General features: G+C 40.3%; 1 protein-coding gene across 6 annotated transcripts in view; it reads right to left on the minus strand.

Moving 5' to 3' along the window:
• Positions 1–22455, minus strand: part of CNTN6 (contactin 6) — a 148299-nt gene that overhangs the window by 5193 nt on the left and 120651 nt on the right. For 5 of the 6 annotated variants that reach the window (XM_063348102.1, XM_063348099.1, XM_063348103.1 and 2 more), the window contains 9 exons: positions 19310–19437; positions 11936–12111; positions 11478–11595; positions 10726–10884; positions 10485–10634; positions 6749–6819; positions 3833–4067; positions 3173–3288; positions 1605–1791 (listed from right to left, as the gene is read on the minus strand). In XM_063348102.1, coding sequence (XP_063204172.1) covers positions 1605–1791; positions 3173–3288; positions 3833–4067; positions 6749–6819; positions 10485–10634; positions 10726–10884; positions 11478–11595; positions 11936–12111; positions 19310–19437 — 1340 coding nt within the window. The remainder of the gene's footprint in view (positions 1–1604; positions 1792–3172; positions 3289–3832; positions 4068–6748; positions 6820–10484; positions 10635–10725; positions 10885–11477; positions 11596–11935; positions 12112–19309; positions 19438–22455) is intronic. The other variant, XM_063348100.1, reaches the window with a different exon arrangement.

Consider the following 22455-nt stretch of genomic DNA (forward strand, 5'->3'; position numbering starts at 1 on the left):
GAAGGACTGTTTTAGTTTTGCTTAGTCTCCACAATAATGGCATGCACAAACATTGTAGGAATCCCGGAGAAAGAGTATGAAGACAGAGCTATTACCGTGAAGATAGAGCTGTAGAGGTACATTGTTTATATTCTCTTGACATATTATCTCTGCTCAGATTGAAAGTGCTTGCATCTTTCAGAAAGTAGAGCTTAAAATTTTAATACATGTTTTTAAATATTAAAAGGTTTATTTTGACTTTAATTTTTAAATGAACCATTAGCATGATCCTGAATTTGACAGAAGATGAAGTCAATGTAAAACAAAAGCAAATTTATTCCTTATATGTCTTGTCACTTGACTGCTATGTCTTTAACTTGTCTTTCATACATATACACATACGAATATAGAGAATGATTTCCAAAGATGAGTCTATTTCCCATTAAGACATTGCCTGTGAGAACAGTTCTGTTTCAGTCCTTAAGAAACACCTTCTCTGGCTTTATTTTGGTTTATGCTATTCACATTAAATGGTAATTTTTATCATGAACTCATTTTACAAGTTGGTTCCTGTCTTGCATTTTGAGTAATAGCACAGAACAACACATAGACAAGAGGTGAAAGACAGGAGAAATAATTCCCTTTTTGTGCAAAAGGGCTGATCAATAGTTCAATGGGAAAACATAGTCCAAGGAAAGTATATAAAAAATGGAATGTCTAAGCAGTAAAGAATTTAGGTCACTCTAGTCCACAGCAGATTAACAAGGTTTCCTGCTTTATGACTGTTTTACTCTTAGTGAACGTTTACTTCACGGGTTCGATCCTGCAGGCTGGTGCTCAGTGTTTCCCTGTTACCTTGGAGGATGGGCCCATGAAAGCCCTGGTTTCACAAAGCCCCTTCTCACAAACAGAATAGCACATGGTTTTGCTTCTATAATTGCAGGAAATTTTAAAAAAATCATGCCTAAATATTATATATATGAATGTATCACTTATGCTATTCTCTGTAGCGCACAATTTAGAGGTCTCACTAAAGCACTGCATTTGGAGCAGTCAACAGTTTTCTTTTAAAAAAACACCCACATATTCCCACACCCAAATCTATTGTTTGATCTGGGGAACATCTTTCCTTTATCGACTCTGCACCCCTTTTGAAATTTCCTGAAAGCAAGTGGCGCGCTGTTGCAAAGCAAAAGAAAATCCTTCCTAATGGTTGCTACACTGCAGGAACACAAACACCAGTGTTATCGAATTTTGTAGGTGTACAGAATTACTTCAGCATATAAATAGAATCGGGTAAATGAAATAACCTTCCCAGCTCTGATTTAAGCTGATGAGAATTTTGGCTTCTATTGAGACAGAACTGAAGCCCAAGCTAATTATTATAATAAAGTCTTAAATACTAAAGTTTGAGTCAACTTGATGGTGACCACAAAAGTATCATCAGGAAAGAGAGAGAGAGAAGTTTCCTGGTCACAGATTTTGTTGCTTAATTTTCTGAAGGAATGTGGGATCCAGTTTTCTTTGATATTGCAACATTTAGCAGAGATGGGTCACAGTAAGCTGAAATGTCACTATCACACTTGGGAGTTTGCAACATTTGTCGTACGAAATTGAATACTCACGTGATTTTTTAGTGGTGACATTTACTGGGGTGCTAGAGGGCCCCGTCCCTGCAGTGTTGTAAGCTCGAACTGTTGCAAAATACACTGTGTTAGCTTTTAGTCCTGTGATATTTTTGGCTGTTACATTCCCATTGACTCTGACTTTACCAGCTGTGCTTTCCTTGGGATCATCAGTCCAATATAAAACCTGAAAAGTGAGAACAAAAACCAGGCAATACATTGTTTACCATCAATTACAGATTTGGCTGGGAAGCAGACATGCTGACAATGAAGATTTCAAGGAATACAGGCTTTTTCATATTCAAAACCAGCAGGAAATAAAACCAAGCATGAATACTTACAGAAAAGAACTAAAATTTCAGAGATTGAATACCAATTAAGGAAGTAAATGAAATTCTTAGCTTTATACGTGTCCAAAAGGAAAACTTTGGTGAGCAATTTTAAAAGCTTGTTTGCTTTTATGGTTTGAACACATTTGAGGAAAACTTTAAAAGGGACAAAGAAAGATTTATCTTGGACATCTAAGAGGTTTTTTAATTATTTTGTAACCAGCCTCTAGTGTTGAGTCCGTGGCAGATACTTAGACCTGGGGTGGGGTTTTTTTAATGAGTAATTGATTTAGGAAGGTTTGTGTACATATGTGACTCCTATGACCTTCATTTATACATTGGTAATGGCACGACAGAATTTAAAGTATTTCTGACTTTGTTTACTCTTGAGTTTATCTTATCTAAAAAAAAAATTAAAATAAACTTTTACATTGTGCAAGTAAAATGCCCAGGAACCGTATCTGAGGCTATTTCAAAGTATCTAAGTTATTAATACAAAAATCTGCCCTCCCAACCTCTGCTGGAGGGACCTCTGCTCTGTCCCGTGGATGTCAGATGAGTTGATCCAGGGTTTCTGCTCCCCGCGGGGGCTGGAGCCCAGAACGCAGCCAGCAGCAGCACGGCCGGCTGAGTGCCACCGGGGTCCGGCAGCATCCACGTGTCCTCGCAGCTCAGACCCTGAAATGTCTGGCCCTGGCCCTGGCCCTGGCCCTGGACTTGGTGCCGTGCCAGCAGCATGGCACCCAAGTGCACAGGACAAAAAACCTGACAGTGAATGAGCAGGTGCTCACTAGGAATAGGAGAAGCCAAAAGCCTCTCAAATACGCCGCAGCACAAGGTTTGAAAAGCAATGAAGTGCATTTATTCTGGTTTCTTCTGTAAGCGATACGATGGGACATGTGCATGTTCCAAACTATCAAGGACCCCATGGTGCTCAGAGAGCGTTACAGCTCTGTAAGAAGAGCAGGATCAGCTGTTTTGTGGAGTCAACCACAATCCTTTTATAGTAGCCCTCCCAAATGATTAATCTTGAGGTTTAAATTTACATTACAAAAAGTCTGGGACAGAGCTGCAGTTTGATCTGTAAATGCTTGTGATTATCCCAGGTGAAATGTTGATAATGAAAGTTGAGTGAGGAACTCCATTGTCTTTTGAAGCAAGGGAGGAGGATCCAGAATACAAATGTGGCTGGGACAGGGACATCTGTGGGGTGTCAGACACCAGCACCGGCTGCCTCACCTCGTAGCCCAGCACCCTGCCCGTGTGCCTGTTCCATGCGATGGGCTGCCAGGAGACCTCCACCTCTGCTGCCGAAACACTCAGTGCCGAAGCCCCCGCTGGTGCTATCTGCGGCTCTGGATGATGGGAGAAAACACTGGTGGAACATTTGTGTTACCAAAAGGGTGTGAGGTCAGAAACTGAGGGAGATTCAAGAAAAGAGGATGACATTCTGGGGAGAAGCAGCAGGCAAAGGCTCAGGAAACCTGGTGTGAATCCCTAGTTTTGCTGCCCATTTATTCTGCAACATCAGCTTATGGGTAATTTTTCAAAAGTGGTCATTACCCATAAACTGGGACAGATTTTCAGAGATCAGCTGCACTGAGTGGTCTGAAAAGCTGGGCTCTTTGAGAGCTAAACTGGTTTAGTTTTGATTTTCCCAGGCCGCTCAGTGGGAGTTCTCTGGGGACAAATAAACATGCTGTCCGCTTAAAGCAATTCTGAAAATCTGCCCCTTGCTATTTTCTACTTCAATTTCTCATCTTCTGTCTCGTCTCTCTTGTCAATCTTCAACACACAGCCTAGAGCAGGCTCCTCAATATCCCTGTGGAGCTCTGTCTGATCATATCTGGGACCTGTTGACGCTACACAGACATTACTAATAACAGTAACACACATTACCGTCTTCTCCTGAGTAGACAATGGATATGGAGCTCAGGGTGCCTTCTCCTTCGTTGTTGTAGACACCAACTTTCACTTCGAAAGGAGAGAGAGGTGTAATGCTTTCGTTCCTATAAACATATTTACTTGCTTCCACTGAAGCCACCACTGCTTTTGTCCAGGTTATTGAGCCAAGAGGACGCAACATCACGATGTAGCCAAAACCTTCCCCGTTTTGTAGTTCTTCTGGAACTGGCTGTAGAGACAAGGCAGTCAGTCAATAAGCATTTGCAAGTATACACCATTTTAATTGAATCTTCATTCTCTGAGTATATTTTAGTGGTATTGATTTAGTTGACTGTGCCTTAGAGAAGATAATAATGTTTGCTCCATCGGTCAATGTAATGTTGAAATAAAAATCAAAATAATACATCTATTGAGACAATCAATTTAGAAACAAAAGATCTGATCAGCTCCATTAAAGTTATTCTCTTTCAGGCAAAAAGTTTTCAAAATTAAAAGCATTTCACTCAGCACAGGTTGTAGCTGATTATTTTTTTTTCCCCAAGGGGTATAGGAATGCTAATTTTAAAAAGTTATTTTTAAAGAAAAAAAAGAGTGGGCAAAGGCGCAAATGCATACACAGAAGTGTGCGTCAGCTGTATAACTGCCTGCATACGAGTACAGCACTTACATATTTTTTTACCACAAGCGAAAGTCTCAAGTGCATGAACATATTCTTATTTAAGTTTGTTTGGAGCAGAAATGTTATTGCACGTCAACATGGCAAAATTAATGTTTCTATTAATAAAATCTCATGTCAAGATATGTATTAATGACTCATACTGAACAGGCAATTACATCAACACTGTATCCAGCATGAACTTTTTTGTTTTCTTGGGATAAAAATACTTCTATATTGGCTTCTGAAAGCAGGGGAACATTTGCAAAACAAGAAAAGATCAGTAGTACATGGAGGAAGGAAGCGTTTCTCAGCAAAATTTCATTTATTTTAGATGCTTGCATCGAAGTAAGGTGCACGGAAAAGCAAACGTGAAAAATGGTGGAAAAAGAAAAACACAGGGGCAGAACCGCAGCTCCTGTGCTCATCCCTGGCTCCGAGCTCCTCTCCTGCAGAGAAACTCCTGGGAGACTAACGGTGCGAGAAGACGGGAGAAAAAAATCAGGAAGTACATCAGAAGATTTCAGGGCACTTCTTTTATTCTTTTCTTCATATATTCTTTCTAATTCTAATAACAACCCTGTCCTGGCATATATAACAAATGTGTCTTTCCTTAATTGTTTTACAAACATTTAATTCCCCAGTATGACCCCTTCTCTCTCTTATCCAGTCCTGAGAGAGTTAAGTGTGAGGGATGACGGTGCACTGGGGATTTGTAAGAGTTCAAGCTCCTTTCTAGAGCATTTAATTTGTTTTTGAGGCTTCTGTGACCTCAGATTTAATCAAGATGTTTAGCGAGTTCATCACAGAAAGCTACAGAGTCGTGTTCAGTGTTGTTAGCTTGGCATAATTAGTATTTCTTCTGACTATTTTTCAGGACACGCTATGGAGTCCAATGGGATAATTTGATTGAGATCTCTCAGGTTGTTTTCAATTTTCATGTTCTTCTGCTCCCAAAGAGTAGATCAGTAGAGGAGAAAATGAAACAAAACAGTGAAAGATCCATATGGAGGAGAACTTAGTTTGGTAAAAGTGAAGTTTCACTCTATTTGGAGCATGAGGAGGGGAAAGCATTGGCAGTATTATTTATTTAGTGGGGATGTTTCACTTCTGACCTCATTTTTTTCCTATCACTTCCCTTTTCTCCCAAAAGGCTGGTTAAATGTCACAGTTTTTAGCATACAGGAGAACACAGGTAACTAACTCAGTTGATGAAAACATCATTTTAGTTTAATTCCTTTTCCTTTCCTTCAAACTGTACACATGAGCTTGGTTATTTCACTGGGAAAAGATGAAGTCAAGGGAGCGAGAAGACAGCTTTCCTTGCTTAAGCTGAACTAGAAGGTTTTGGGAGGTTTTTTTACATGAAGAAATGTTTTCCATGACTTATGAAGGGAGCACTGTGTTTTTGGAGGCCCCATCCCAAATTAGGAACTAACCAGAGGTCCTTTTGTGCAGCCCCTCACAGTAAGACACATGGCAAAGCTGCCTGGCCCCTGCCCTCCCAGCTGGGTGCTGCTGGTGGCTCCTACTTCAGCCAGATGCCCTCAAAGCCAAGGCAGAGATTTAACTTCATACGTGTTTTTCAGCAGCAATGAAAAACCCAGAGCTGTGTTTTGAGGAGTTTTTCCAACCAAGCACCTGCCCCATCACCGCAGGAGCGTCGCAAGAGGCTGCCTGCCCTCATGGCGATGCCCATGGGATGGGTGCTGGGTGGCTGGAGAAGGAGCACTCCTTCCCACAACACTTCCTCCCTGCTTTGAAATGACCCGCGCTCACCCACGGCAACTTGTAGTGTGGTATTAACCGTTCCAGAAATGTATATTCCCTCCTCTCACTGGAGTGCTGGAGAATTAAAGGGCTCATCTCCTTTAACGCATAATAGGATATGTCTTGTCAGCACAGTGTTCCAGAATGAAAAACATGTAAACAAAAAGTATGAAAAATGTTAATGCAGAAAATGGCCAAGCAGATTAGTGTGTTAAGCACCTCCTGTACAATGGAGATAAGAGGGTTATACAGACTTCTAAACATCTTTATAACATGCCTCTTAAACTGTTTATTTTTATAAACTGTTCACTATAACACAGAAAACTTGCTGTATATCTTACAGGCTGCTTTCTCTGCAGATGCAAGAGGAAATTCAGGCTCAGCCAAAGCCAATGACCAAAAGCCTTTGGATTTCAGCAGAGCTGTGATTTCACCCATGGACTCTTCCCCAGTAGACAGCTTAGGTTAACTGAGCTAACCATTACCTCCCACGTGATGACCAGCTCAGAACGGCTCCCTCCTCCTCCGCTGACGTTTGTTGGTGCCACGACAGGAACTGGAGAAGAAAAGGCATTGGTGTTTGCAACTGCTCACCGCTTCTGCCAGGGGTCCCGTCAACTGCAGGATTAGAGGTCTTCCTAGCTCACACGCAGCTACTCTGCCTTTCAGCGCGTAGAACAGGGACTATATTCTACAACAGTACATTTTAAATGAACTGAAATTATATTTACACATTTTCAAGTTTCTAAGGCTGAAGCCACAGATGTATTTGATACATGAGTACCCTGGTTCAAAAAATTAATTAAAGAAGCTAGTAGCATCAAGTATCTGACATTATTATGCCTCATCAACTAATTGGCAAAATGATGTTCCATTCAGACTGTAGCTGCAACACTACTGATTTACTAATTATGCATTTGTTCAGTAAACATGTTGTTGGAGCAATATATTAATTTTTTTAATTGGCTGTACACTTTTCTTAGGAAATTCAAAACTCATAATTTGCTTTTCTCTTTCTCCCAAGACTGCAAGTGTCCGAAAGTTCGTTGATTAGAGCTTGATCTGCCCAGCGTTGCTGCAGGTGTATGGCACCATAGGTACAGGGTCGAGGTCAAGCAACGCGCTGGTGTTCCAGGCTGAAGGGGCTCCTCATCACTCAAATGGCTCTTGGTGGAGAGGCAAAGAAAACATCAGCATTTCTTGCCTCTTGCTCTGCATTTCCATAAACATGCCCACTCCATTAGCCTGTAAGAACAGACAGTTTTGGGGAACCGGTTTCTGATGTAATGGATGGAATTTAGACAGACCAGCCTTGTTCTTATTGTATAGTTCACTATAGATCTACTTGCAAGGATGATATCATCTTCCTTTTCAGCTGCTCGAGAAGTATAACAAAGAGGACAACCCTAGAACTGACTGAGACAGAAATCCCTTATAAGAGGGCGTTTGTACTGTTTGCCATCTCCAAAACCTCGATGCTATTTTTAGAAATTTCCAGATTGTTTTGTTCCCTTCATTCAGCTCTCACTGTCTGAGAACTGGATGTGTTGGGGCAGGGCTGTAGACAGGGTCAGAAACAGGCAGGACAGTTATATCTCAGAAGCTTTTGCAGAGATTTTGGCAAGTTTTGCCACATCCACCTGCCCTTCCCCATGTTCCCCCAGCGTTAGCCCAGCTGCAGTAGAGGCAGTAAAGGGAATAGCCATTTAAGTTCACAGAAATTTATGTGAACCCACTACCACTTCCAGATTCAAGTCCACACATAAATCTTTATCTGATTTCATCCTCTCTAGAAATGTAGACATTTCTCAAAAATTTTGTTGTGCAATCATAAAAGTGAGTGCAAGTGCAAACGGACTCTCTTTTGAAGAGTTTAGCATAGATATTCGATTTTGTCACTCACAATCAATGTCTTTGTGCACATCAGAGGCAAATAATCTAAGACTGAAAAGAAAGCATTAAAGGAAAAAATGACAAAACAGACTTTCAAGCCGAGTGCTTCCCTGTTTCATGAACCAGTTGATGCTCAATTAGTTCATGTGTTAAATGTGTTCAGCACTCACTACATTTGCATGGGGAAAAAATTTGTACTACTGCTCAGCAGAGCCTCAACTGGGTCATAGTTGAGAAACAGATGAAAATTTACAGCTGAGTGAACCAACAGAGGCTCAATTAATTCTGAGCTCCATTTTAATGAAATGAACAGTGGCTCATTTGCATCCGCAAATCGACTAATGCTCAGATTTCAGCTGGCAAAATAGCTATTATAGCAGTGAAGTTCAAATTCACCCTTTCATGGCCAGCCTTTTGCTGTCCACACTATCATACCATTTCCAGTTTCCTACTCTGATATAAAAAATAAAGATAAGCTGTTACTTCTCCCACCGTACGGCCACGTTTTGAGACAGAATGATTTACAGCAGTGAAGAGGTTAAGCAACAAAACCTGAATGGAGTCTTTCTATTCCTTTTGTTAAGCTTCAGATAGGGCTACACTGTGAGGAAATAATGTTCCTGGTGCTATTGACATGATAAATAATATTCATTTTATTGTTTCTTTCTCTTTCCAGCCCTAGCCTTGTGAATCTCTCTAATAAAAAAAAGCTTTAAAAGATGAAAGCTTTTACTGACTATATAGGTGGTTTTAAATATCACACTTTACAAAGCCCCAAGGTAGCAACAGCAAGAAAGACCTTCTCAAGACTAATTCTGACTTCACGGTCAATCACGTAACAGAGAACACCTATCTGTGATGCTCTGCTGGGAAATTTAGAAAATCTGCCCTCTTCCTGTCTCCAGCTTTTCTTTAGCTTTCCCTTTTCACATTGCCCCTTACTCCTTGCGTACGAAAGTTTCCCATGGTTCTCCTGCTGGAGGAAGGGGTCACGTACCACTTGGGCATGCATCCCCCAGACACCTAAGCCAGGCAGGATCAGTGTATCTTCCCGGGATGGAGGCTCTCAGGCTCCTTCCCTTTGCTTGGGAGCAGTCTGCAATCTGCTTTACCACCAAACTGGACAGGCAGTGATAAGACTCTTATCTACTGATAAGACTCATTTGCACCTGGAAAGCTGACAAAATCTATCAAAATTGGTGTTCTAACGATCAAACATATTTTTCTAGCATCAGTACCCAGTCTAAGTTTTTGCTTCAACAATAGGCAAAAGAACTTACTAAATTTAAATCAACTGATATAATACATTTTGAAGTAATTCTGCCTTTGGACAAGCATTATAGGTATTCTGATTAACAAATGGATCCCCTCTCTAAGGATATATGCATTTTCTGCTGTATAATCTACTATACTGTATTTTGAGTTCTGTCTTGAAATGCAGCTTGCCAAACTTCAGAGCTTGGCAAATGAGATAAACAGAGAAGAGAAAGTGGATTGTAAAAGCTGCTTCCATTTTACTGCTTTCCATCCTATAAATACTGATTTTATAGGTGGAAGAGAGTTGGTAAGAAGGGGGCTGGGAGAAACATGAAACAAACCAAAGGTTTGGGCTTCAAATAAATTGTACCAAACTGAGTAGGTCAAAGGACTGACAGTGTTGGTCATCCGAGAATGAGTCTTCTTCCTATGAGGTTCCAAGTCCCAGCAGATAAATGTGTAAAGGTTAGACAGACAGATAGTAAGGATCTCGCCCTGGAGTCAGTGGAAGCTATTAGTTTCATTGGGCTTTGGATGCCGTAATTTATTTCCTCCAGTTAAAGACAATATCCTGTCCCTACTGATGCTCAGATATCAAACGCTCTCTGCAGCAAAGGCATTCCGTGCTTGTGCGAGGATATGCCAGAGAGCTGGCTTTACCATTTTCTATGCAAGTCCCTGAGCAGGGTATAAACGTGGTTATAATTGGAAGAAAACAAACATTGCTCCCCAGTCGCTTGAATGAAAGTTGCGTTCAGGCATGAGGATTAGACATATTTTGGGACATATCAAAGGGAGGAAGCATGGGCCAGCTCCAGCCTTTATTGCTGGCCCAAGTGATCTCCAAAGCAGAGCGCAAAGCGTGTGGTACCTCAATCACGTCCAAGCATCCGTTGCATCGGTAGCACAGGTCTGCTGACATGAAGCTATAGCAGCCACAGACTAAAGTGCCAGACAGGTATGTGAGTAACCCTGGAAGAGTGAGTGGCTCTGCTGCAGTAAAGTTCTCACACCCCAGACACGTCAACGTGTTTGTGTGGAAAAACTGACAGAAACTAGGGACTGACTTACCTGCTGCTTTAGTTTTCAGTAGAGCTGACGGTCTGCTTGGCTCCCCAATTCCAACACTGTTGCTGGCAACCACACGAAACTCATAGTCAACCCAAGGGCTTAAGTCAACCACTGTCGCCTTATGAGTCCTACCATTAATGACTTCAGGAACTAAAGGCAAAATAAACATGTCATGACAATTTATTTTTGGGGTAATTAATGGTATGTGCAAAAAATACAAGGCAACTCTCAAATTGCTCACCTGTTGCAACTGCCTGCCATCCAACTGAGAAAGGAGTCCTCGTCTGAATACTGTAGATCTGAACTGGACTGTTATTATCTATTCCGGACTTCCAGGACAACACAGCAGTAGTGCTAGAAATATGTTCAACTTTAACGTCTTCTGGTGGACCTGGGGGGCCTAATATGATTAGCATTTTAAGATGAAAGTATTAGGAAGAGAAGATTCATTGCTGGGTTGGGTTGGGCAACTCTGACTTTCTCAAGTCAGTGGAATTATTCATGAAGCTGCACTTCATAAAAGCAGCACAATCTCTAAACGATGGCTTCATGACTGCATTACATTTTGCTAATTAATGAGGGGGTTTGAGTCAGGAAAATAAATGTCTTTATGTTTCTAAGATGAAAACTGCAAACAAGGGAATGTTTTTTTTTTGTCTGACAAAGTTACCCAACGTGTCTTTTGCTGCACCATCCAACATTTTCAGAATTCCTATTGAATTTAATTAAAACTGAGGTTTAGAAAGAATGCAAGATGGTGCGCTGCACAGGTTTCTGATTTCTGCTAGGTTTTAGAGGAGCTGCGCCCATAACAGCATTTCTCTTGCTGCTGGCAGTCAAAAGATCAGTTGACCATAGAAAATAATTTTTCATATCATCTCCAAATAGCAGAAAGGAATCAGGTCTTGATCTAGGAATCATTTTAACAACAGCTGATGTTAAGAATTTCTAATTCCTCCAGAAGATATATGTGTCTACCTTTAACAGACATACCTCTTACAATTATATCTACTGTTGCAGATCGACTGTCTAAAGATGTTTGTACCATGCACACATATTTCCCAGAATGATGTAGCTGAATATTTCTTATCATCAAATCCCCAACAGATTCCTGGAGATACAAAGAAAGTAAACTAATCACTCACAACATGCTTTCCATACTGGACATTTTTATAAATTGCTCAATATTAATAAAAAATTCAGCTTTTAAATTAAAATATTCATAGCTATCATCAGTTTCTTTCATGTGGACATTTTTATTATGGCTTCACAAATAACTCAAGCGCCTTTATGAAATTTAAGAAAGAAAAATAAATGGCTGCAGCCCTTCTAAAGAAACAGTGATTTGCCATGCATATAAATAGCGATGGAAGAATTATGATAAATATTTGCGTCGTCTGAAGACTGTGGCAAATAGTTTCATTAAGCACTAAGCAGTTTAAGAAACTTACTCTTCCAATTCTTTCAAGATGATGTATTCCTCTATTAAAATCAATTCTCTTGCCATTGAATGACCATGTGAACACCACATCAACGGAGGGGTCATGAGACACCTGGCATGGAAGGACTATGCTTTCTCCAACTGTTACATCCATATTAGATGGTGGAATAGTAATTACAGTCCTTTCTGTGGAAACAAAAAAAAAAAAAAAAGAAATTCTTTTTATTAAAATGCTTATGAAAATAGCAGATCGTGAATGAGTTTTGTACCATTTGTGAAATTATTTAAAATTGGCCCAAATGTTCCATAATAAAGAAAATGATCTGTAATGCAGTGATGGTTTCAGAACACTCTTAGCCGTGTGTAGCTTATTACTTTTGCAGTATCAATACAACGAGCATGCTGTGTGCCTCTGAGAGCGAGCCCATGGCAGAGGCAACGTCCAAAATTAGTCATATGTTACTTTGTAAAGCCCATAGTCAATAGATATGACTTCAGCTCAAAAAAAGTGCAGACTTCATTATTGAGACTGTTAAAAATATGCCCGCATTCTTCAAACTTGAAAATCTCTCCTTACAGGAAACTGCAGCAAAAGCAAATTTGCTGTTCATCTCCGCTTACTCTATACATTGAGATCCTTAATCTGTATAAATGTTCGTGGTAGCTTACCACACGGTGTTGCTTATGTTACAGCTTCAAAGAAGATACCTTCACAGACAGAAAAGCTATTTCTGTGATCTTTTTTAATCCCTTACACTAACAAACTTGCAACTCTTATTAAGGGAAGTAGTAGCTCGCTGAAGGGGAAAGAAATAGGTTTATTTGGCTTCACTTTTGCTGATATGACTGGGAGATAGATTAGAGATAACAACCACTTTGTTGTAAGCAATTCCCTTGACTAAAGCTCTTGTGCATGAAAGTGTTATAAAATGGTGAGAACTTAGAGGCACAGGAATAAAACGAGAGCAGAATCTATTCAACACTATTAATACATTCTGAAAATAATGTGAGGGGAGGAGAAGAAAATTTCCACGAGCTGCATTGGTTCAGCGCTCATTCTGGCTTAACCCTCTGTGTTAGAAATGTACTCCAGAATTCGGGATTTGGGTTTTACCACAGCCTTGGTTCCAAAGGGTTGGTGCACGATGGGGAATCCAACCCCTTACCTTCAAACACACTGTCCTTCAGACTATCACCGTCATTGCGGTAACTGATGAATATGTAGATACAAACAGGAAATATGGGCTGAAACTTGAAGGGCTTCTTCCCAGCATCGAGCTGCACTGGATGAGTGACTTACAGCAGTGGTCAAGTGGAAACAAGGTAGAATGTTGCATTTTCTGCTAATCTTTTAAAATAAAAACTGGATCTTACTAGTTTCAGAGATGTACCTGCTGCAGGCATCTAGTAACATTTTCCAAGGAAAAGAAAGAAAGAATGTGTCTGGTTTTCGTTGTTATAGACAAATTAGGTGGGTTTTTTTCTGGTGTCATTAAGAGATCGTCAGAGGTTCTCATCTTGAGTTAGAGCTCAGACTTGGAACAGCTTTTTCAGATTTCTCTGAGTGCTCTGATTACTCTTCACAGCCACGTAAAACTATCATTGTGGCAGCTCCATCAGTTTGTCTGAAGTCAAGGACTGCAAAAATGTGAAGGCCTCAGATGACTGTCTTAAAGATGCTCGATCATTAGGTTAGAGAAATCTCTTCCTCTCCCTGGAAGCTGTGTGTCAGATGCAATAAATTCCAGATGATTCAAGGGCCATATTCTTTGTTGGCACAACTCCACTGATTTCAGCACACGCTGGCAAAGAACTCGGCTCCATAAATCTCAAATGAAGTAATTCCATTGTGAAGTACAGGTAGCTTTTATAGAATAATTTTGAAAAGTATCTGGGAACTACAGAGAACCTCCACAAAGTTTGCTTTTCTTCCTTTTCTTGCTTTTGCTCCTTCTCATTCTCACAGATGAAATAGAACTGCATGAATAACACTTTGAGGAGAGAAATTCTATTACTTGCAGTAACGCTGTATATGTTAAAAGAAGAAAAAGACATAATATGCTGGCATATATTAAAAATTGGAAAGTTGCTTTCATGGAACTTCTCTTTGCCACTAGCATGTGAAGAGACATGATCTGGTCCTCCAAACTCGTCACCTCTTCCTCCAAAGTCATCCTGTAAGACTCTCTCCTTCTTCAACCTATACATCACATGCATCTCTACACTGAGCTTTTAAAGCTAATGAAATAGGGCATCGAAGAAACAAAGTCTTCCCCTGAACACCTGACAGACCTCGAAGTGGAAATTCTGCATTGCTCTGAATGTTTATGACACACTTTCTCCCAGACTCTACTTGGGTTTTATCTGCTCTGTCTTTAGCTGTGCAGGAGAGATGTCTCCACACATATTCTCTCGTAAATGATACAAAAAGTTACACCTGATTTACAAGTTTACCTGATTTACACCCTGTTGAATAGTCTGGCAAGTCAGCCTGGGCTGTCCCCCACCTCATGTAGCCCCTGGGTCTGACCTGCGCGGTGGAGCTGGTTGAACCAGGAGGTGGGAACTGGCTCCTCTGAAACCACTGCAAGGGTCACCTCCACAGCTCCTGGCTCTTGTAGAGTGTGACTGCCCCGTGAATGGAGAGGGCTGGCCCTATCAAGGCTCATTTACAATGTCAGGCAATTAGATGGGCAACAACATATTTTCTGAGCCTTCCAATGGAAGTAGTAAGCTCAATATCTGGATATGAGTTAACAGTGAACAAGGTTCATCTTCCCAGCCCTCTTGGATAGACCCCAAAGCTTAAGATGAGCTCCTTCCTGTCAGGTATAAACTGCTGCTGGTATTTTATCTGTCTTACGTAAAGCTGACTTGGATGTATCCATTTTGCACAGCTTTGATGACAGCCTTAGAAGATACCCTTTGGGTTGGGCATTCTGCTAAAACTCAAAATCAAGGCACTTACACCAGGGATGAAATTCACCTTTTCTGCTTCCAGATCATGCAGCATTAGTAAAACTTTGCGCCACTACAGAACTTTTCATGTGTCAAGTACTCCCTGTCCTTCAAATTTCTCTTTACAATATCTACCCTTCACAAGACCCACATCACCTCTACTGCCACAAGACTTCACGCCACCTCATTTTGTAACTCCTGCTTCTCTGTATTGGATGGTTGGTCACGAGGATCGGTGCATTTTGACCCTTCCAAGGCACTGTGTACAATTACAGCATTCTATAAATAAGTAAAATACTATAAATAAAATCAATTTATTTCTATGGAAAGGTTGAAGTAAGACTAAGCAAGAATGATACAACAGGATTGCTTAGAATTTTTAATCAGATTCAATAGTTACATTCTAAAATCCATAGAATACAAATAGAAAACAATGTCCTGTTTTTTGTAAAATCTTTAAGCCTCTATCAAAGCCAGTAATCTATTGTACAGGAAGGGGCCATTAGCTCCAGTTGGTTGTAATGACACTGGCTGGGATTTTTTTGAAAATTCTTCATCAGAAGGTTCCAATAATATTATGGTTGCCTCATTAGGTCTGTCATGTGATTTCTTGTGTCATTATTTGATCACACATTCAAAGAGATCAGAAATAAGACATCTGCAATCCTGTTACAGAATGTTACTAGAAGGAATAAAAATTCCGGAGATCATTTGTCTGTTAAAACCTATGGAATGCCTCCGTAGGGAAAAGATAAATATTTGGAAAAAAATGCATCCTACAGAAGCTTCTAGTGAACTGGTGTTTTGGAGTATCAGAGCATGAAGGGCTCTCCTTATAACACAACAAATCCCAATAGCTATATGCTGTTAGTATTATAAGAAGTCAGCTGACTTATTGGAATGAACCTATTTGCTTCTACCAAATAAATATTGAAAACTGCCCTTTTGTGAAGTATCCTAGGTTTGTGTGTGAGGTGTGTTTTTTTAGTTAGCAAAAAAATCCATTCTATTATGGTATTATCATCCTCTTGTATATTTTGTTCTAGCCTGCTCGTATCCAGTGATACCACTGACATAGAGAGTGGTTCACTCGTGCAATATTTTCTGCTTCTTTTAAGGGGTTGTCTTTAAGACTTTCACCTCAAATACTTTTAAAAGCTTCTTAAAAGCTCTTGGTTCTACATTATCTATCTATCTTGCTTAGCAACTGCAGACATGCATTATATGGCAAATCCCATTCCAGAGGAGAAAATAGATAAGATGATGTGAGTGCTGGAGGTATAATAAAGACTTCTCACACAAAGAATAAACAACTCAATGAGCAGCAATAAACTTAATTTGCACATTAGATATGCTTTTCCAAGTTCTGACATTTCAGTTGAAAATAATGCTGAAGCAATGAGGCCTATAATTGAACAGCCAAAACTTCTCCAGAGGGGAAACAAAAACAAATGTTCCCTGCAAACAAGATCATTTTTATACCATGTTGTTACTCAGTGTTTTAATAAACTTCATAAATGCCAAACAAAATCTTTTTTTCGTATTTTAATGTGATTTTCCCATATTGCTCCATTAGGATGTATGTATGTGATATGTGAAATGGTATATAACCTTAATGAAGTCAGAGCTGCCTAAACCCTAAACTTTGTGGTTTATTCATTGCTAGCTGTGCTGTAACATCGTCTCAGACTACACGTTGCACTACATCGATGCTAATTGCTCTTTCATAATATGAGTACGAAAAAGACTTTTGCCAGCTGCAGTAGGTTAGGGAGGAGGTCATGCCTGCAGGCTGCAGTAACCAGTCTGAAGTCATTGAAAACAAGAATATTAAGAAAAAAGAGAGTTACAAACTACATTTAATAACGTGTTCCTCTTGTAACTCCAGACATTATTATTGTTAACTGTTTTGCAAACTGATTAAGATGCTTACTATAATCTCAGAAGTTTCACTTTTTAACTTGTTTTCCTCATGTAAAATCAACAAACATGAACACTTTTATAAGAAAACGTCTGTATTGAAAAGATTATGTTGGAGGAAAAAAAAAAACATATTAAGTTTGCTTCAGTTTTCCTTTTTTTTCCCTGTCAGTGATCAAAGATCAGGGCATGGCCATTTCATACGCTGCTCATAGGAATATCTCTACAAACAATATCTCTTTTCATGTCCTCCAGCTCTGGACTAGTCCACCTGAGCAATGAGTTTGTACAAATTCTTTTTACTAATGGAGACAGACCATCCACCAGCACAGCAAAAACTTGAGGCAAAGGACTGCTTTGGACATAACATACTTCAATGTGTTCCACAATGTATTTTACTGCATTTCAAAGAAGGGTGAAAAATACTGTAAGGAAGACACCCCCCTGCAGAGCATCACTGGATCGGGACCAGACCCAGAGTGTGCGGTTACACCAGATGCTCAGCCCCAGCACAGACAAAGCTGCAGCTTTGGAGAGAAGGAGAATTACAGCAGATGTGACCATTCGATATGGTGTGTCTCCTAGTCCGTAACAGGATTTTCTGGATGTTTAAACTGATAATCACAGGATGGCTGTTAGGGAAGTTAATTATACACCTCCAACTAAAGCATCACAACATCTACAAATAAAACTCCTGGCCTCACCAAGGTGAATCATAGAATCGTTTGGATTGGAAGAGACCTTTAAGATCATCAAGACCAACCATAAACCTAGCACCGCCAAGTCCACCATGAAACTATGTCTCTAAGCACAATGTCTACCCGTCTTTTAGATACCTCCAGGGATGGCGACTCAACCACTTCCCTGGGCAGCCTGTTCCAATTCTCGACAACCATTTTGGTGAAGAACTTTTTCCTAAAAGAAATTTTTCCTAAATGCTGAATTAGGTGTTGAAGTTGCCAGTGTCTTCAGTGGGAGGACTTAGATTCCCATCCAGAAGCAACACAGACTACTCACTAAATTGCCTAGACCAAGAGCAGAAGCTAAGCAGAGCCACATGCCCAAATGCTGCCTGTGCCCGCTGCAGCTTTGGCTGACAGCAAGTGAGGACTGTCACCCAAGTGGGGTCTTGCTCAAAAGGTCTTTTTCTGTGACTGCACACCTTCCTGGGCAAGCGGCACGCTGCTCAGAGTGACAGTGGCCTGTGGGCTGTCCACCTTTGACTCTAATGGTTGTCTCAAGGTTACAGTGCTCATCCAGAGTACGGGAGACCCAGGGTCAAGTCCTTCCCAGTGAAGGGTTGTGAACCCCGTGTCTCCCACTTCTCTCAGCCATGACTTTGTACAAGTCCACTCCAGCCGGAAAAGAGCTGAGGGCAAAGAAAGCAGCAGCTCGGGGAAAACTTGGCTCCCCAGTGAGGGCACACAGTGAAGACGGGGGGGGAAAGGACAGAAGAAGGAAACCCAGCTTTCCAGTCCTAAAGGTAATTTCTGTTTTACAGGAAAATGCTACAAAATGTGACTGGTAGATAATTACCTGCACTTGGTGCCTTAATCAAAAGCAAGAGGGGAAAAAAAGGAAAAACAGAAGAAAAAAGCATGACTTGCATTGGAGCTGGAAGCGTTATGCTGTCAGGCCAGTCCTGCTGACATCTGTGCAAAGTTTGGAAAACATCATGCATAACTAGGTAGTTGCAGTATGGCACATCTCGGTGGATCCCATCAGTCATTTTGTCTTAGAGGACATAGGATTTGGCTTCTTATAGTGATCCTGATGGGACAAGTTCATAGTGATGGCTCTCAAAGAAGCAAATCACTTTCTTTTTAAGGAGAGAATTAAAATTTTAGTTCATATGCATAATGGAGAAGAAAATAACGCTGAAAGGAGGATATTCCTCATTCTCCCTTCAGAAAAAGATCCGTTTAGTTACATTAATCACTAACCTGTAGTTAATAGTTGAAATGGTTCAATTAAACCAAAATCTAATGTAAGAAAACATGCACAAAAAAGTCAAATGATTTCAGACAAAGGGGTGTCCCTTTGTCTAAGACACTGAGGTGTCTTAGTGTTAATATTCAGAAAAACAAAGTAGTCTGAAAGCTTTGAAGATACCCTAATGGATTCCTTCTTTTATTATTAATGTAGCAATTAGACTGGGGGAAGGCTGTGGAAGACGACCATTTTAACATTCAGAATCAGAAGTCCTGTGAAGGGCCAAAGAAGAGTTGTTGGTTGGCTCTGATTTGTTTTGGAGTTATCTACCAAAGTAGCACAGAGCAGCTGGGATGCAGAGAAGGGGTGGGTGGCTTCAGGGTCTGCAGGAATGCAACGTATACCACATATATCATTGAAGAAAATAAACCTACCTGAAGCTCAGTTTCAGCTTCAAACTGCAAGTAAAAACCTGTCAATACTAGGACTGATTGGCACAGACTTGGGCATCCCAATGAACAAAAAGCACATACTTTCTAATATTCATAAAGCACAAAAGAATATACTAACTTACCTTTCACAATCAGGTTCCCTGAATTTCTGGCAACTCCGAACTGGTTTGTCGCTATACAAGTGTACACCCCGGCATCTGATTTGGTGACGTTATAGAGCCTGAGACTGCCATCCTCTAGTAAGATGACCCTGGGGAAAAAAACAAACAAACGAAAAAGAAGGAAAAAATACTTCTGTTACAGGAACTGTCATAGAAATGCAGTGCTACTTTTAATATTTAAATGCTTCCATTTCTCTTCTACAGCAAGATGAATATGTATCAATCAATTTTCACCTCTGCTTGTTATTGATTGCTATTAGGATATTAGGAATGTTATATTGAAATATTGGACTTAACCATTAACTTATCTAGCTGGCTTTCTTGCAGCAAAATTTGGAGTCTCAATAGGAAGAAGGAAGACCCAACTTGTTATCTAATTGTGCTACATTTTACCATGGGGGGCTGCTTTTTTTTCAGATCCCAATGTTCCTATGCCATACTGATGTCTTGTCTGAGCCCAGCTGCCTGTCCAATTTTGTCAGGATTATTAAAAGACATTAGCAGACTAGCTGAGATGCTGAAATGCCACCTCACAAGCCAAGGAGCCAAATCAAATACATGGCTGTCTCACAGGGCCCTCAAATCACCTTATTAGTCACTATGTTGTTTACACCAGTTTGCAGAGTATTGGGTAAATTGCATTTAGGAGTCTTTTCAGGACCACTCCTGGGTTTTATGGACAAAATTAATTTCTAAGCTTGTTCATATCCTTGTTCATGTCAGTAAGATACTTTAGGATGTATGACGGTACAGAGTTTGGCATATGTTTTCCTTACGTAAGCTTTCACTGCGTACCTGGCACCTTTTTGCTTTTACATATAAGGACAGCACTTCAGGGTTTGGGGATTTTCTTCACAAATATACAGAACACGTATCTATCAAAGGCAGAGAATTTAAAAATGAAAACTGAATTAGGTAAGCAATGAAGTTTTGGACAGAAAATAATATTATCCCGTAATGTTTTGTTAATTTTATGTCAGTTCTTCCATCCACCTGTTGCACTTGGTAGATGTTCTTGACCAATTTTTGGAGTTTAGAAGGACAATGGGCTGAAAGACATGAAATTCCTGGAAGTTTGATGAAAATGGGGTCAGGGTCTGTAAGTACAGCCCCTCTTGCCATTAAGGCCACTGCTTGAGCACACTCGTCAGTAGACATCAGAGAATCTGCACCCAAACAGGGAAGAGCTGCACTCACATGCCACACTTTCTTCCATCTGATAAAATCCATCTCTAAGTCACAAATCCACAGAAAACCAGGCTTCATTCATTCCAGCGCTCATAGAAGCACTGCATTATTTTTTTATATTCCTCTTTTAATTGACATTTATATCTAATACAAGAATCCTTTTATAAAAAGAAAATATCTAATTCATGCATCACAGCTTGGGTATTTAATATTTATTACTAACAACATAAGGTTGGATGATGTAATGAATTATTAAAGGAAACGAACAATAACAAGAGCAGAAGTTGAAGCTGGCAGTAATATCACAGCCATTAAACACACAAAGAGCATCGCAGTGTCTTGCTGCATTCCACTCTGGTATTTACACACTTGTAGCTATAGGTGTAACACACGTTAGACCTTGTTCTGCTTCCCGTTACGTGTTCCCAGCTGCTCAGCTGATGAAGAGGAGCGCTAGACAGGGATTTCTGGTGGTCTTCTCGCTTCCATCCCCTCAGTTTCATGTCTCCCACTCTTGTCTGACCTAACCCCCCCAAAAGATCTCCTCCTGAGCAGAGCAGGGCTGGATTTAGATATGAGAAAAACTGAGATGTCCCCATCACGGGGGTGTGGAGCTGAGAGGAGAAGGGATTTAGGCCTGAATGAAAAAATCTTTGTTTCCTTGGCAATAACCACCAGGTACTGCAGCACTTGTTTGTGTGCAATTTGTAGCACGATGAGAAAATAAGTTTGGGTTTAATAATCCATCATATATCCATACTAAACTGGAGAGGAGCAATATGAAGAACAAAGTACGCTATTCAATATAATGATGTATCAACTAAATGACATTTTTTGGATAAGGAAGGAAGAATAAGCATGAAAGAGCTGAGTCTCTCTGCTGGTTTCCCGATGCTGTGCATCGAAACGAGAGACTACGGGTGCTTCTCCCTCTCAGTGTGGGGACACACCTGATGACAGCATTTCAAAGGCAGGTTTAAATATGAAGAAACATTTGCAAGCATTCCACTTCTGCCTCTGCAATTTTCTTTGTATTAATGATGCGTTTCTTCACATCAGTTTGCACCAGCCACAAGAAAACACCCTCATAAGAAACTGCTGGTGATAAAATAGTTGATTCAATTGGGTGGTTAGCTAACATATGGTGGCTTCATCAAACAGTGTCAAAAGAGATTCAGGTGTGAATCAGCAAATGTTCATACACTGGATACCTGAATAATAAGTTGTAACAAGCCACTGTAGTGTCCTTCTCACCATCAAACATCAATGCTGCAGTTATTTTACTGCAGGGTTTTTTTTATATTTTATTGAAAATATTTGACTGCAGTTGCACCTAAAAACTCTAGGTACAAACTGGAACCCATAAATGGGCATGAGGCAAAAAAAAAGACAGTCCCAGTCCCCAAAAACTTCCAATGTAGGTAAATATATGGGAAAAAACAGTCTGTAAAAACACAGAATAATAAAGGGGAGAATCTTTGAATGCTCCCTCTGGGTTTCTGGCTAGGGTTTTTACACTGAAGTTTAGTCTTTTATTTTTTCTCCTGTATTCTTCATTAGGAATTGAGACCTGAATAATTCCCGGCTTCTTGGTTTATCCACTAAAAGGGGTTTGTACTCACTCAAGAGATGACGAGGTAACGTTTGATCTGAAGAAATGCTGTTCTGAAACAATAATTCAACGGCTGGGCAGGCTGAGGGTGGAATGGCGCTTCCAACGGATCAAAACGGAGCTCAGCAAATAGAAACCATAAGCTAATAAAAGCTTCAGAGTTGTTTGAAACAGAGGTCACGCTACCTAAAGACAATTAGGGAGCTAGCAGTAAATAAGATATGTAAAAGCAGAAAGGACTCCAGAGTAATTAGTTAGTGAGGAAGGGAATTAAAGAAAAAAAATAAGTGAGTAATTTCCAGCTGCA

This window comes from Chroicocephalus ridibundus, chromosome 10, assembly GCF_963924245.1.
Source record: "Chroicocephalus ridibundus chromosome 10, bChrRid1.1, whole genome shotgun sequence".
NCBI classification, from domain to species: Eukaryota; Metazoa; Chordata; class Aves; order Charadriiformes; family Laridae; genus Chroicocephalus; species Chroicocephalus ridibundus.